This window comes from Siniperca chuatsi, linkage group LG17, assembly GCF_020085105.1.
Source record: "Siniperca chuatsi isolate FFG_IHB_CAS linkage group LG17, ASM2008510v1, whole genome shotgun sequence".
Classification (NCBI taxonomy): domain Eukaryota; kingdom Metazoa; phylum Chordata; class Actinopteri; order Centrarchiformes; family Sinipercidae; genus Siniperca; species Siniperca chuatsi.
The window spans coordinates 50,610-62,500 of NC_058058.1; the positions used below are offsets into that span (position 1 = coordinate 50,610).

Genomic DNA, 11,891 nt, shown 5'->3' on the forward strand with positions numbered 1-11,891 from the left:
CAGATAGATCAGAACACACACAAGTTAAATAGTAAATATATCATTTATGAATGCATGTTTAAATTACAATTAAATATACAGTATGCTCAGACACTATATGGTCAAAGGTATGAGGACAGTAATACATATAATCAAGTAGACTCAGTAGAGGGGACTGATCTGATGTGGTGGGGCAGTTTGTTCCACAAACTGGGGCTCGCAACCCCTGAGCTTCCGCCAAGCCCGAGGGATGAGCAGAAATGACTGGTCAGAGGACCCGAGTGACCTGGGTTGGGTAAAAGGAAGTTGAAGGTCAGATAAGTAAGAGGTAGCCTGGGAACCAGAAAAATCTGCAGATGCTCATGTTTCATTTGCTCTGGCCCCTCTCCCATTCAGACATATTTCCACCCGCCCTGGATCTGGTCAGGCCAATCACCACCGTTTATCTAATATGGGGTGGGTTTGATACAATGACAGAGGAGCGTTACCAGTCCAGACTTGAAAAGTCACATGTCACACATTCGCTGCTCTGATTGGTTGTAGGTCTGGGCCTGTGTCCAGTCTGCAGGTCTGTCCAGTGCAACGCACCAGGCTCACAAAACTCAGATCAAACTGTCAAACTAGGAGTGCTGATCAACTATGAATCAATATTCTGTTACTGCATCATCTATTTCAAATGTTTTCAGAAACACATTTTAGTGTACTGTTTAGCTGTAATGTGAGAAGGTTTGTGATCAGACCGCCATTTTTCCTGCTTGAAAACGGACCAAGCACTGCAAACGTGAGAGTGAAGACTGACTGGCTCCCATGTACAAGGAGTTGCAGTAGTCAGTAGTAAAAGCATGGATTACTTTTTCACAATCTTGTAATGATAAGAGGAGTTTTACTTTTGCTAAGACTCGCAGTTGTCAAAAACTGCCTCTCACTACAGAGTTTTTCTGTTTGTCAAACTTAAATGCACAATCAAGAATTATCCCAAGGTTTTTCTGCGTAGGGTTTCACAAAGGCTGACAGTGGGCTGAGCTTCCCACACAGAATGCTGGTGGATTTTGGGGGGGCCAAAGAGAACCACCTCAGTTTCCAGTTTGTTTAGCATCAAGAAGCTTTGGGACATCCAGACTTGTCCTGGAAACAGTCAAATAGAGGCCGTAATAACCGAGGGTTTTGGCATTGTAGCAGGGAGGTATAGCTGGTTATCATCCTCAACAATGGAAGGAGATGCCATGCTTCCTAATACGAGGGCCCAGTGGAACCATATACAGAGAGAAGAGAAGAGGCGCAAGAACAGAACCCTGAGGAACCCGGCAGGTAAAGGGGGCCAAGGAGGAAGAAGCATTCCCCACACTAACAGAGAAGCTTCTATTTTCCAGATATGACTTAAACCATTTTAGGGCTGTTCCTTGGATCCCAACCCATTGCTCAAGTCTGGTAATAAGTACCTAATGATTGCCCATATCAAACTTTGCGCTAAGGTCTAGAAGTATTAGAACAGCACAGTCCCGATTGTCCGCTGCTAGTGACAAATCATTGTTAACCGATTCAGTGCTATGGTGCTCCCTAAAACCAGATTGAAAAACTTTGAATATTTCATTGTTGCTTAAAAGGGATGGAGTTGCTGATAAACTTTTTTTCCATGTGTTTCGGTGATTAAACCAAATGTTCCCATTACATATTACAATAAACATGTGTTTGAAACAATGATTATGTGGACTGAAAACATGTGCAACTGACTGAAAGCATTCCATCAGGTTTTGAAAGAATGACTAGCTGCGTTACAAGTGTGATCAGTTTGGATTTTGTACTAAGAGTTTGTACACCTTACTTGTGAAAATAGTACCAAAGCGAATAAAAATGCATTTGTGTGATGGGTGTAACCTAATGGGTGTAATTTGCCTAATCTTCCTGGGTTTTTAGACTACGGTGGAAACGCACACAACAATGGGCTGATGGAACTTTTTAGTTCCTTGAAAAGTTCCTGGGGATAAAAGTTTCTGGTACTTTTAGTGGAAAAGCATATTGATAACGATAAAAGCCTCAACGGCAACATTTTATTTTAATCAATTATAAATGAAACTGGCCACTTTTGAAATTTGGATATGGAAATTGTTTTGCAGCAGTTGCAGTTACAGTAAGTAGGAAAGAGTGCAAATAAAAACAAAATATAAACAAAGATTATCAATAAGGTGCACAAACCAAACGTACACAATGCCAGAAATGTAACAGGTTAATGGTAAGGACCACAAATATGTATGACAAGTGCATTTAGCAATGCATAAACAATATCAAATCTGAAATAGAGGTAAGTGTATATGGTTAATTCAAAATGTTCAATGATTATGTCCATGATACAGAATCAGAAATACTTTATTGATCCCAGAGGGGAAACTCTTTTGTTGCAGCTGCTCACTGTCACGTCAGTGCACACAGGAATAGAAGTACTAAGCAAATCAGAATATAATACACTTTAATACAGGTAAGATAAATTAAGTACAAAGTGGATATAAGTATGAAAGCTAAAATAAGTTGCCAAAGTGGATTTAGAGGTTGATAAGTATGTATGGTATAATACAAAGTAATAATTTAAGTAATAACTAATAGTGCAATAATGAGTACTGTCAAGTTAAGTGTAGCTTATTAAGATGATTATGAGACTGTGGATATTGCACAGCAGTAATAAAAGTATTAATAAATATCAATAAATAGGGAATTCTAAACTGAAAACAGTATATTGCACAGCAGTATTAAACAGAGAATATTGCACAATTATTTCAAATATGGCAGAGATGTTAATGATCAATTTCCAGTTTAATGACTTAGGGTCATATAGGCTAACACTTAGAGGGAGGAGTTGAAGAGATTGATGGACTCAGGCAGGAATGACTTCCTGTGGCACTCTGTGGTGCATTGTGGGGGGATGAGTCTTCCGCTGAAGGTGCTCTTTTGCTTGACCAGCACGTCATGGAGCGGGTGGGAGACACTGTCCAAGATGGCATGTAGTTTGGCCAGCATCCTCCTCTCTGACACCACCGCCAGAGAGTCCAGCTCCATCCCCACAATTCACCGGCCTTACGGATCAGTTTGTTGAGCCTGTTAGCGTCCGCTACCCTCAACCTGCTGCCCCAGCATGCAACAGCATACAGGATAGCACTGGCCACCACAGACTCATAAAACATCCTCAGCATTGTCCGGCAGATGTTGAAGGACCTCAGCCTCCTCAGAAAATAGAGGCGGCTCTGGCCCTTCCTGTAAACAGCTTGAGTGTTCTTAGCCCAGTCCAGTTTATTGTCCATGTGTACTCCCAGGTACTTGTAGTCCTCAACAATGTCCACACTGACCCCCTGGATGGAAACCGGGGTCACTGTTGCCTTGGCCCTTTGTAGATCCACAACCAGCTCCTTAGACTTTGTCGCATTGAACTGCAGATGGTTCTGCTCACACCATGAGACAAAGTTACCAACCACAGCCCTGTACTCAGACTCATCATCACCGCTGATACATCCCACCACAGCAGAGTCATCAGAAAACTTCTGAAGGTGACAGGACTCTATGTGGTGGCTGAAGTCCGTGGTGTAGATGGTGAAGAGGAAGGGAGAGAGGACAGTCCCCTGAGGGGCCCCAGTGTTGCTGACCACGCTGTCCGACACACAGTGCTGCAGACGCACATGCCATGGTCTGCCAGTCAAGTAGTCAACAATCCAGGACACGAGGGGGGCATCCACCTGCATCGCTGCCAGCTTCTCACCCAGCAGGGCAGGCCGGATGGTGTTGAAAGCACTGGAGAAGTCAAAAAACATGATCCTCACCGTGCTTGCCGGCTTGTCAAGATGGGTGTAGATGTGGTTCAGCATGAAGATGATGGCGTCCTCAACTCCCAGTCAGGGCTGGTAGGCGAACAGAAGGGGGTCCAGCACCAGTCTCTCCAGGGTCTTCATTATGTGGGAGGTCAGTGCCACCGATCTGTAGTCCTTGGAGAGACTGGGACGTGGCGTCTTCGGCACAGGAACGAGGCAAGATGTCTTCCACGGAATAGGGACCCTTTGAAGACTCAGGCTCAGGTTGAAGACATGTTGAAGGACTCCACATAGCTGGAGGGTACAGGCTTCTAGCACCCCGGGGCAAACCATCAGGGCCTGCAGCCTTGTTTGAGTCGAGTTTCATCAGCTGTCCTCTCACCTGGTCAGCAGTCAGGCACACTACATACTACACATTATGACCCATAGTGTCCTGTAAATTAGAGAGTTGTAATGATTGTAATCTACAGTGAGACAGTAATCCACAGAGAAAGAGGAAGACTAAACAGAGCAGAACTGAAATGGAGGCTGGAGCCACCTCAGCCCCTCGGCCTCTGCTGTCCATCTCTCTGCCTGTAGATAAGTTGTAAAATTTGAGGAAAAAATTACTTCCTGTGGTACTCTGTGCTTACTGGTGCTCCTGTGTTTGACCAGCATTGTGAGGGTGAGAGTCATTGTGTATGATGCTCCGTAGTTTGAGCAGAATCCTCCTCTCTGACACCACCACCAAAGAGTCAAGCTCCACGAGGACAGAGCCACTCTTTCTGATGAGCTTGTTGATTCTGTTGGCATCGACTGCCCTCACCCTGCTGCCCCAGCACATGACAGCACAGAAAATAGCACTGGCTACCACAGCCTGGTAGAATATCCTCAGCATGGTACTGCAGACATTGAATAACGGAGCCTTCGCAGAAAGTAAAGTCGGCTCTGGCCCTTCTTGTAACCTTGCTTTTCTCTCTAAGATCCTTGAGAAAGCAGTCGCCAATCAGTTGTGTGACTTTCTACATAACAATAGTTTGAGGATTTTTAGTCAGGATTTAGAGTGCATCATAGCACACACACAGCACTGGTGAAAATGACAAATGACCTTTTAATTGCATCAGACAACGGACTTGTCTCTGTACTTGTCTTGTTAGATCTTAGTGCTGCAGTCGACACCATTGACCATCACATCCTATTACAGAGACTGGAACATTTAATTGGCATTAAAGGAACAACACTAAGCTGGTTTAAATCCTATCTATCAGATCGATCTCAGTTTGTACATGTTAACGGTGAGTCATCCGTGCATGGCAAAGTTAGTCACAGAGTTCCACAAGGTTCGGAGCTTGGACCGATTCTATTCACCTTATACAGTGGTGTGAAAAAGTGTTTGCCTCCTTCCTGATTTCTTATTTTTTTGCATGTTTGTCACACTTAAATGTTTCAGATCATCAAACAAATTTAAATATTGGTCAAACATAACACAAGTGAACACAAAATGCAGTTTTTAAATGAAGGTTGTTATTATTAAGGGAAAACAAAATCCAAACCTACATGGCCCTGTGTGAAATAGTGATTGCCCCCTAAACCTAATAACTGGTTGGGCCACCCTTAGCAGCAACAACTGCAATCAAGCATTTGCAATAACTTGTAATGAGTCTTTTACAGCGCTGTGGAGGAATTTTGGCCCACCCATCTTTGCAGAATTGTTGTAATTCAGCCACATTGGAGGGTTTTTGAGCATGAACTGCATTTTTAAGGTCATGCCACAGCATCTCAATAGGATTCAGGTCAGGACTTTGACTAGGCCACTCCAAAGTCTTCATTTAGTTCTTCTTCAGCCATTCAGAGACCCCACAACAACATCCAAAGAACTGCAGGCCTCACTTGCCTCAGTTAAGGTCAGTGTTCATGACTCCACCATAAGCAAGAGGGTGCCTGTGCTGTGGAAGACATCCTAATGCCAGCCAAATGCTTGCTCATAGTGGGATTTGTTGGGTCTCTGTAATTAATATTATAAAGAGTTTGATCTAGACCTGCTCTATAGGAAAAGTGCAATGAGATAACTTCTGTTACGAAGTGGCGCTATATTAATAAAATTGAATTGAATTGAATCCTGCCTGATTCCAGTCCCTAATAAGGTGCACCCTAGCACCTTCAATGACTAGTCACCTGATGAAGTCCCTGAGAGACTGGTCCTATTACACCTTTGGCCCCTGGTTAAACCATCACAGGACCCTCTTCAGTTTGCCTACCAGCCAAAGGTGGGGGGTGGAAGACGCCATTATCTTCCTGCTTCACTGTGCCTATGCTCACCTGGATGGGCTGCGTAGCACTGTGAGAGTCATGTTCTTTGATTTCACCAGTGCGTTCAACACCATTCAATTTGCCCTGCTGGAGAGCAAGCTGGTGGCGAAATTGCAAATTCCACATAAAGATTTAAAATAATGGTAATAGCAATGGTAGTGACAATCTTGAAACCCATCGGCTATTGTGTGATGATGTTTTAGCCTCTGGGGGCAACAGCCAATATTTCCGTGCAGTGTTCTAGTGGGGTAATGAGGTATTATGAGCTCTTTAAGATACGATGGTGCCAGACCATTAAGAGCTTTGTAGGTGAGGAGAAGGATTTTAAATTCTGTTCTGGATTTTACAGGGAGCCAGTGCAGAGAGGCTAATATTGGAGAAATATGATCTCTTTTCCTAGTTCTTGTCAGTACACATGCCGCAGCATTCTGGATCAAATGGAGAGTCTTAAGGGACTTATTCGGGCAGCCGGACAATAAGGAATTGCAGTAGTCCAACCTAGAAGTAACAAATGCATGGACTAGTTTTTCTACATCATTTTGAGACAGGATGCGCCTGATTTTTGCAATGTTAGGTAGGTAAAAAAAAAAAGGCAGTCCTTGAAGTTCGTTTCATGCGGGAGTTAAAGGATAAATCCTGATCAAAGATAACTCTGAGGTTCCTCACAGTGGTGCTGGAGACCAGGGCAATGCCATCTAGAGTAACTATATCTTTAGATAACGTGTCTCTGAGGTGTTTGGGGCCAAGTACAATAACTTCAGTTTTGTCAGAAAATTGCAGGTCATCCAGGTCTTTATGTTCTTAAGGCATGCTTGAACTTTTGCTAACTGTTTAGTTTCATCTGGCTTGATCAATAGATATAATTGGGTATCATCTGCATGACAATGAATGTTTATGGAGTGTTTCCTAATAATATTGCCTAGAGGAAGCATATATACAGAGGTGTGAAAGTGTTTGCCCCCTTCCTGATTCTTTTTTTTTTTTTGCGTGTTTGTCACACTTAAATGTTTAGCCTAGCCTGGGCGGAGTCTACTCAGCTCTTCTCAACTGCTCTGCTGTGATGGTCGGTGTGCAGTGACTGATGGGTCCTGTAATGTTGTTGGGGGGAGATGAGGGAGGGGGGAAAGTAGGACAGGGAAGTTGAGGGAGGCAGATGGTCGAAGAGCTGGGGGAGGAGTGAACAGGGCCCTAAAGCTTATACCGGGGCAGAAGGTGGGGATCTTCCAAGGGGAGGGAGGGCTATGGAGCTCTATGCCTCATTAACATTGGCAAACAGCACATTCAGTGTCTTATTTCCCCTGGTTGGACAGATGTTGCAATGAAGGATTGTGCTGCGTCTGTAGTCTCGTGATGACTGAATGTATCACATCAATCACGAGCGTCACGTTGCCCGAGAGAGGAATAAAAACAACCAGGATGATTGCATGGGAAAACTCTCACAGCAAGCACTTCACTGTCCAGGCTACACACACGTTCTTTAACGGTGGTATGACCAAGAATGCATCATTTGTTGTTTACAAGAATAGCAAATCCCCCAACTTTCCTCTTGCCACTTTCCCTGTAATTCCTGTCCGCCCGTACAGTCTGGAAGCCGTCTAAAGACACGTTGCAGTCAGGGATGTCCTTGTGTCCATGTTGCCATGAAACACAAAACACTGGTCTCACAATACTCTCTCTGACTCCTCAACCAGGGTTGCTAGCTCATCCATCTTGTTAGCCAGCAATCTCACATTTCCCATGGTGATGGAAGGCAGATGCGGTTTGTATCTCCTTTTCTTCGCCCAGTGTTTCACTCCTGCCCTACATCCCCTGTACTGAGTAGGAAAAGACAGAGCAACTGTTGCTGGCTGCCGCTCATACGGCGCGAGAACCAAAAGGGTTTGGGTTTTAACCGAAGCTGCTGTCATTGTTTAACTTCCTAATGAGGGAAAAATGAACTTACCGTAATAACTTAAGACCTTAAACAACCAGTTTTATAAATCTGTTTTAGTCTTAATAAAATAAAAATAAAATGAAATAAAATAATCTGAGATAAACATTGACAACATATAGGGCTACATCTCCACCGTGCCAGTTAAACTACATTGGCCCTTCATTAAACCTGATGATTGACCCCTGACCTTTGACCCCAGACCTCTGGCATGTCCTAATTGTAACTTTGGGATCTGAGGCTCAGTTGTGATTTATGAAGGAAGGTTTGTGTTAAATAAAGTTTTATAAATCTGATTTACATCATTTATGTCTTTTGTGCCCATGTAAGTGTTTAGTTTGTTCCTACACACGATTTTATAAAGGCCCCTGGTTCTCGGTCCTGGTCTAAATCCAGGACTGCAGCATTAAAACAAGGTCATTGATATTAATCCTGAAAAGAAATGCCCAGGTGTGTTTCAGGTTTTTAAATCACAAACTGTCTCACTGCTGCTACGGATGGTAGAAACACTTAACTGTAAAGAGTTTAAGTCTTAATCATAGTGCAGTCCCATTCACCACCATGATTGGCAGGTCAGTTATTGTAAAACAAAAGACCTAAATCTGAGTTATTAATGTTTGTGCATCATTATTCACCACTATATATATAATTATTAATAACTTGGTAACATTCCCCTATTGATCATATATAATCAGTATATAAATATGTAATAACTGGTTTATAACACATTAATGTAGGTGTGAGCAGATGTGTGTATTCATGTTTTGTGTGTAAAATCCTGTAATATCTGACAACTAAATGTAAACACGTGGTCAAGTAAGTCAAGTGTCAAGGTCAGGGATTCTTCTCAAATTCTGTTCCTGGTAAATATCGCCAAGCAGTTCCCCTCTAAATGAGAACATACCACACCACACATAATACACACACAATTTGTTTTACATTTCCTGGTAAGAAACATGTCTGTAGTCAGTTTACAGTCAGACTGGAACTCAGGAAGCTTCCACTGCAAATCTGGTCTAAGATCTCAGATCTGAATACTTTAAATGTTAAGGATCCTTAAAATGTAACTAAACTTTAAACTTAATGTTCTTATTTTATTTTTTAAAAGGTTTTGGCAAATCTGTTACATTTAAGTGTCAAGAAACAGGGAGAGGACCCAAATGCAGACAGCAGGCAGAGCAGGTTCAGTTCAACAATTTTTAATGAATATACAAGGCTTACTCAGGTTACAGGCAGGCAGTGGTCACAACCAGGTGAGCAGTCTAAAGGAGGCAAACAAGTCCAAAAACCACACAAGAACTAGAGCATAAATCCAAAACACAGAACACTAGAGTCAGGAAACTTAACACAAGTACAACGACGATCTGCCACAAAACAAAGGACAACACAGACTTAAATACACACAGCTAGGGAAGACAACGAGACACAGGTGAAACTGATCAAGACACAGGTGAAAACAATCAAAGCAATCACAGACAGGAAGTAAAACTACAAGACACATGAGGGAAGGAGACTATTTCAAAATAAAACAGGAAATGACTGAACACAAACCCAAAACCATGACAAAATCATACTGGTTTATGCATCTTAACTGGATTTTGCCTTTACTCATGTGTGACAGTTGTTTGTATTTATTGCTGTAACTATGTTTTTATGCCTTTATTTTAATCTCAATGAGACTTTTACCTGATAAAATAAAGGGAAATGAAATTAAATTAACATAACTTCTTCCACCTGTGGTTGTTATGCTTTAGTGCTGAATATTCCCCCAAAATATTCAATTGCATTAACACAAACCAGATGACATGTGGGCGTGAAGCTTTTGGGACCCCTGGGGCAGGTGCCCACTTTGCCCAGTTAATAATCCAGTCTTGGTCTATACCCAGTATAAATGTGGTCTAAATCTGGTCTAAACTCTGTTCTGAATCTGGTTCTAACTCAGTGTAAATCTGCTCTGAATAATGTGATGTAAGTAGAAACAACAAGAGCTGCTGTCATCTGATCTTTTATACTTCAACTTAAACCATTCAGATTGAATCCGTGTATTTAAACTGGATTCAACTGTGTTAAACTGAGTGTAGACGTTCAGACAGACAGGTAGACAGGTGATCAGAGGGAGGAGGGAGGAGGAGGGAGGAAGAATGGGAGGAGGAGAGAGTCTAAATATATAAAAAGCTGCTGCTCTCTTTCAGCTGAGTTCAGAAACTCAACACTGAAGTTTCGTCACATTAAAGTTTGTTTCCTGTCGACCTGCCGAACAACAACATGTTCCAACGGTGAGTTTATTGTTTGGTTCTTCTGATAAACTTTAAATAATTCACTTTATTAAACAGTTTGACTCTGAGAGAGATTTGACTTCAGTTGACAGATCCGACTACTGAAGGAACAAAATGAATTCTACGTAACAAACACACAATTACGACTGCTGCTAAACGTAACACTTAACAAAACTTTCTGAAAGTTTATAATACGTCATAAAACTTTGAGAAACATTAAGAAACTTTATCATTTTTATGAAACTTTCTCGTGTGACATTATAACCACTGTAATGAAGTAATTATCTGACATTCCTCTCATGTTTAAGCATTTAGTTTTTAATGTGAGTTAATGACAGCTGATGATTATCTGATGTTTCTAATTAGACTAATGATGATCTCACAGCAATCCTGTACTTCACTACTGTTTTTATATGTCTGATACTTAACTTGAGTTTTTCCTTTTTGGGACATTTGACTTTTCAAAAGGAAATATTTAACTTTTTTCCATAGTGATATTTATCAGATTTTATACTCAGCACACGTGATCAGCTGACACATTATGATGAGAAGCTGCAGTTTAAAGTAAACCGTGTAAACCTACACTTCTTTAATAACTAACTGAACTTTCCTGCTGAAATGTGTTTACTTTTATTAAAGTTCAGGACTTTTACTTTGTTCTCTCTGCTGCTGACATCAGTATTCAGGTTTAGTTTGTTGGTCTGTTTGTGAGTCAGGTCTGCATAAATGCAGAAGGACTTTAGTGTTTCAGCATAAAGCAGCAGTCTTCTCTGGGTTTTCACCCGACACTCGACTCTCATAATGAACCTTAAAGCTTTTCTGTCTCTTTGAGGATCTGAGCTGGTTTTCTCTTGCAGCTCGTTTCTCTCTATACATTGGAAAAGAAGAGACGCTTTGTTTTTTTTCTCTGTGGAGGAAACACAAAGAAACAGTCATTTAACCTTCCTGCTAAAGACCGGTTTCAGCCACCGGCTGCTCAACACACCTGACAGTCATCGCTTCATGTTCTTCAGTTACGTCCTCTAGCTTCTGTTTAGTTCACTCCTCTTGTTGTTGGAGGCAGTGGAAACGTTAAATCAATGCTGCAGACTTTATTCTTGATAAAACTGTATGCGATTGTTTAGATTTTTGTGATATTGTTCATTTATTTTGTGATGTGATGTTTATATTTTGCTGTCAACAACCATGGAAGATATTTCTGAATCTTTATGAAATGGAAACAATATTTCAGACTTTGACAGAGTGCAAAGTTTTTTTCCTTCTCTCTTCTTGAACGAAGGAAAACTACAAACAGGCTGCAGTCAAATCAACCTGTTTTCTGTGTGTGTGTGTGTGTGTGTGTGTGTGTGTGTGTGTGTGTGTGTGTGTGTGTGTGTTACAGGTGTGTTGTGTTGATGCTCGTTGTTCTTGCTGGTATTTCTCTCGCAGCTCCAGTCTCAGGTAAGCTATGACATCATCATTTATCAATAAAGTTATTACTATTAACAATAAATATTATTCACTTTATTAATGTTAAATATTAACTTTTCAATGATTAATGGTTCTCTTCATTGACAATCATCACACATCATCATTGAGAGAAAAAGGTTTGATTACGTGAATAATATTAAACAACAAATTCACACT

The 11,891-nt window shown here is 41.5% G+C and overlaps 1 protein-coding gene across 6 annotated transcripts in view; it reads left to right on the forward strand.

Moving 5' to 3' along the window:
- The first annotated feature begins 10,136 nt into the window (after positions 1 to 10,136).
- The window catches only part of stm (starmaker), a 19,066-nt gene continuing 17,311 nt past the window's right edge, over positions 10,137 to 11,891 (forward strand). For all 6 annotated transcript variants that reach the window (XM_044172371.1, XM_044172378.1, XM_044172377.1 and 3 more), the window contains exons 1-2: positions 10,137 to 10,265; positions 11,647 to 11,705. In XM_044172371.1, coding sequence (XP_044028306.1) covers positions 10,255 to 10,265; positions 11,647 to 11,705 — 70 coding nt within the window. In that variant the 5' untranslated portion in view covers positions 10,137 to 10,254. The remainder of the gene's footprint in view (positions 10,266 to 11,646; positions 11,706 to 11,891) is intronic.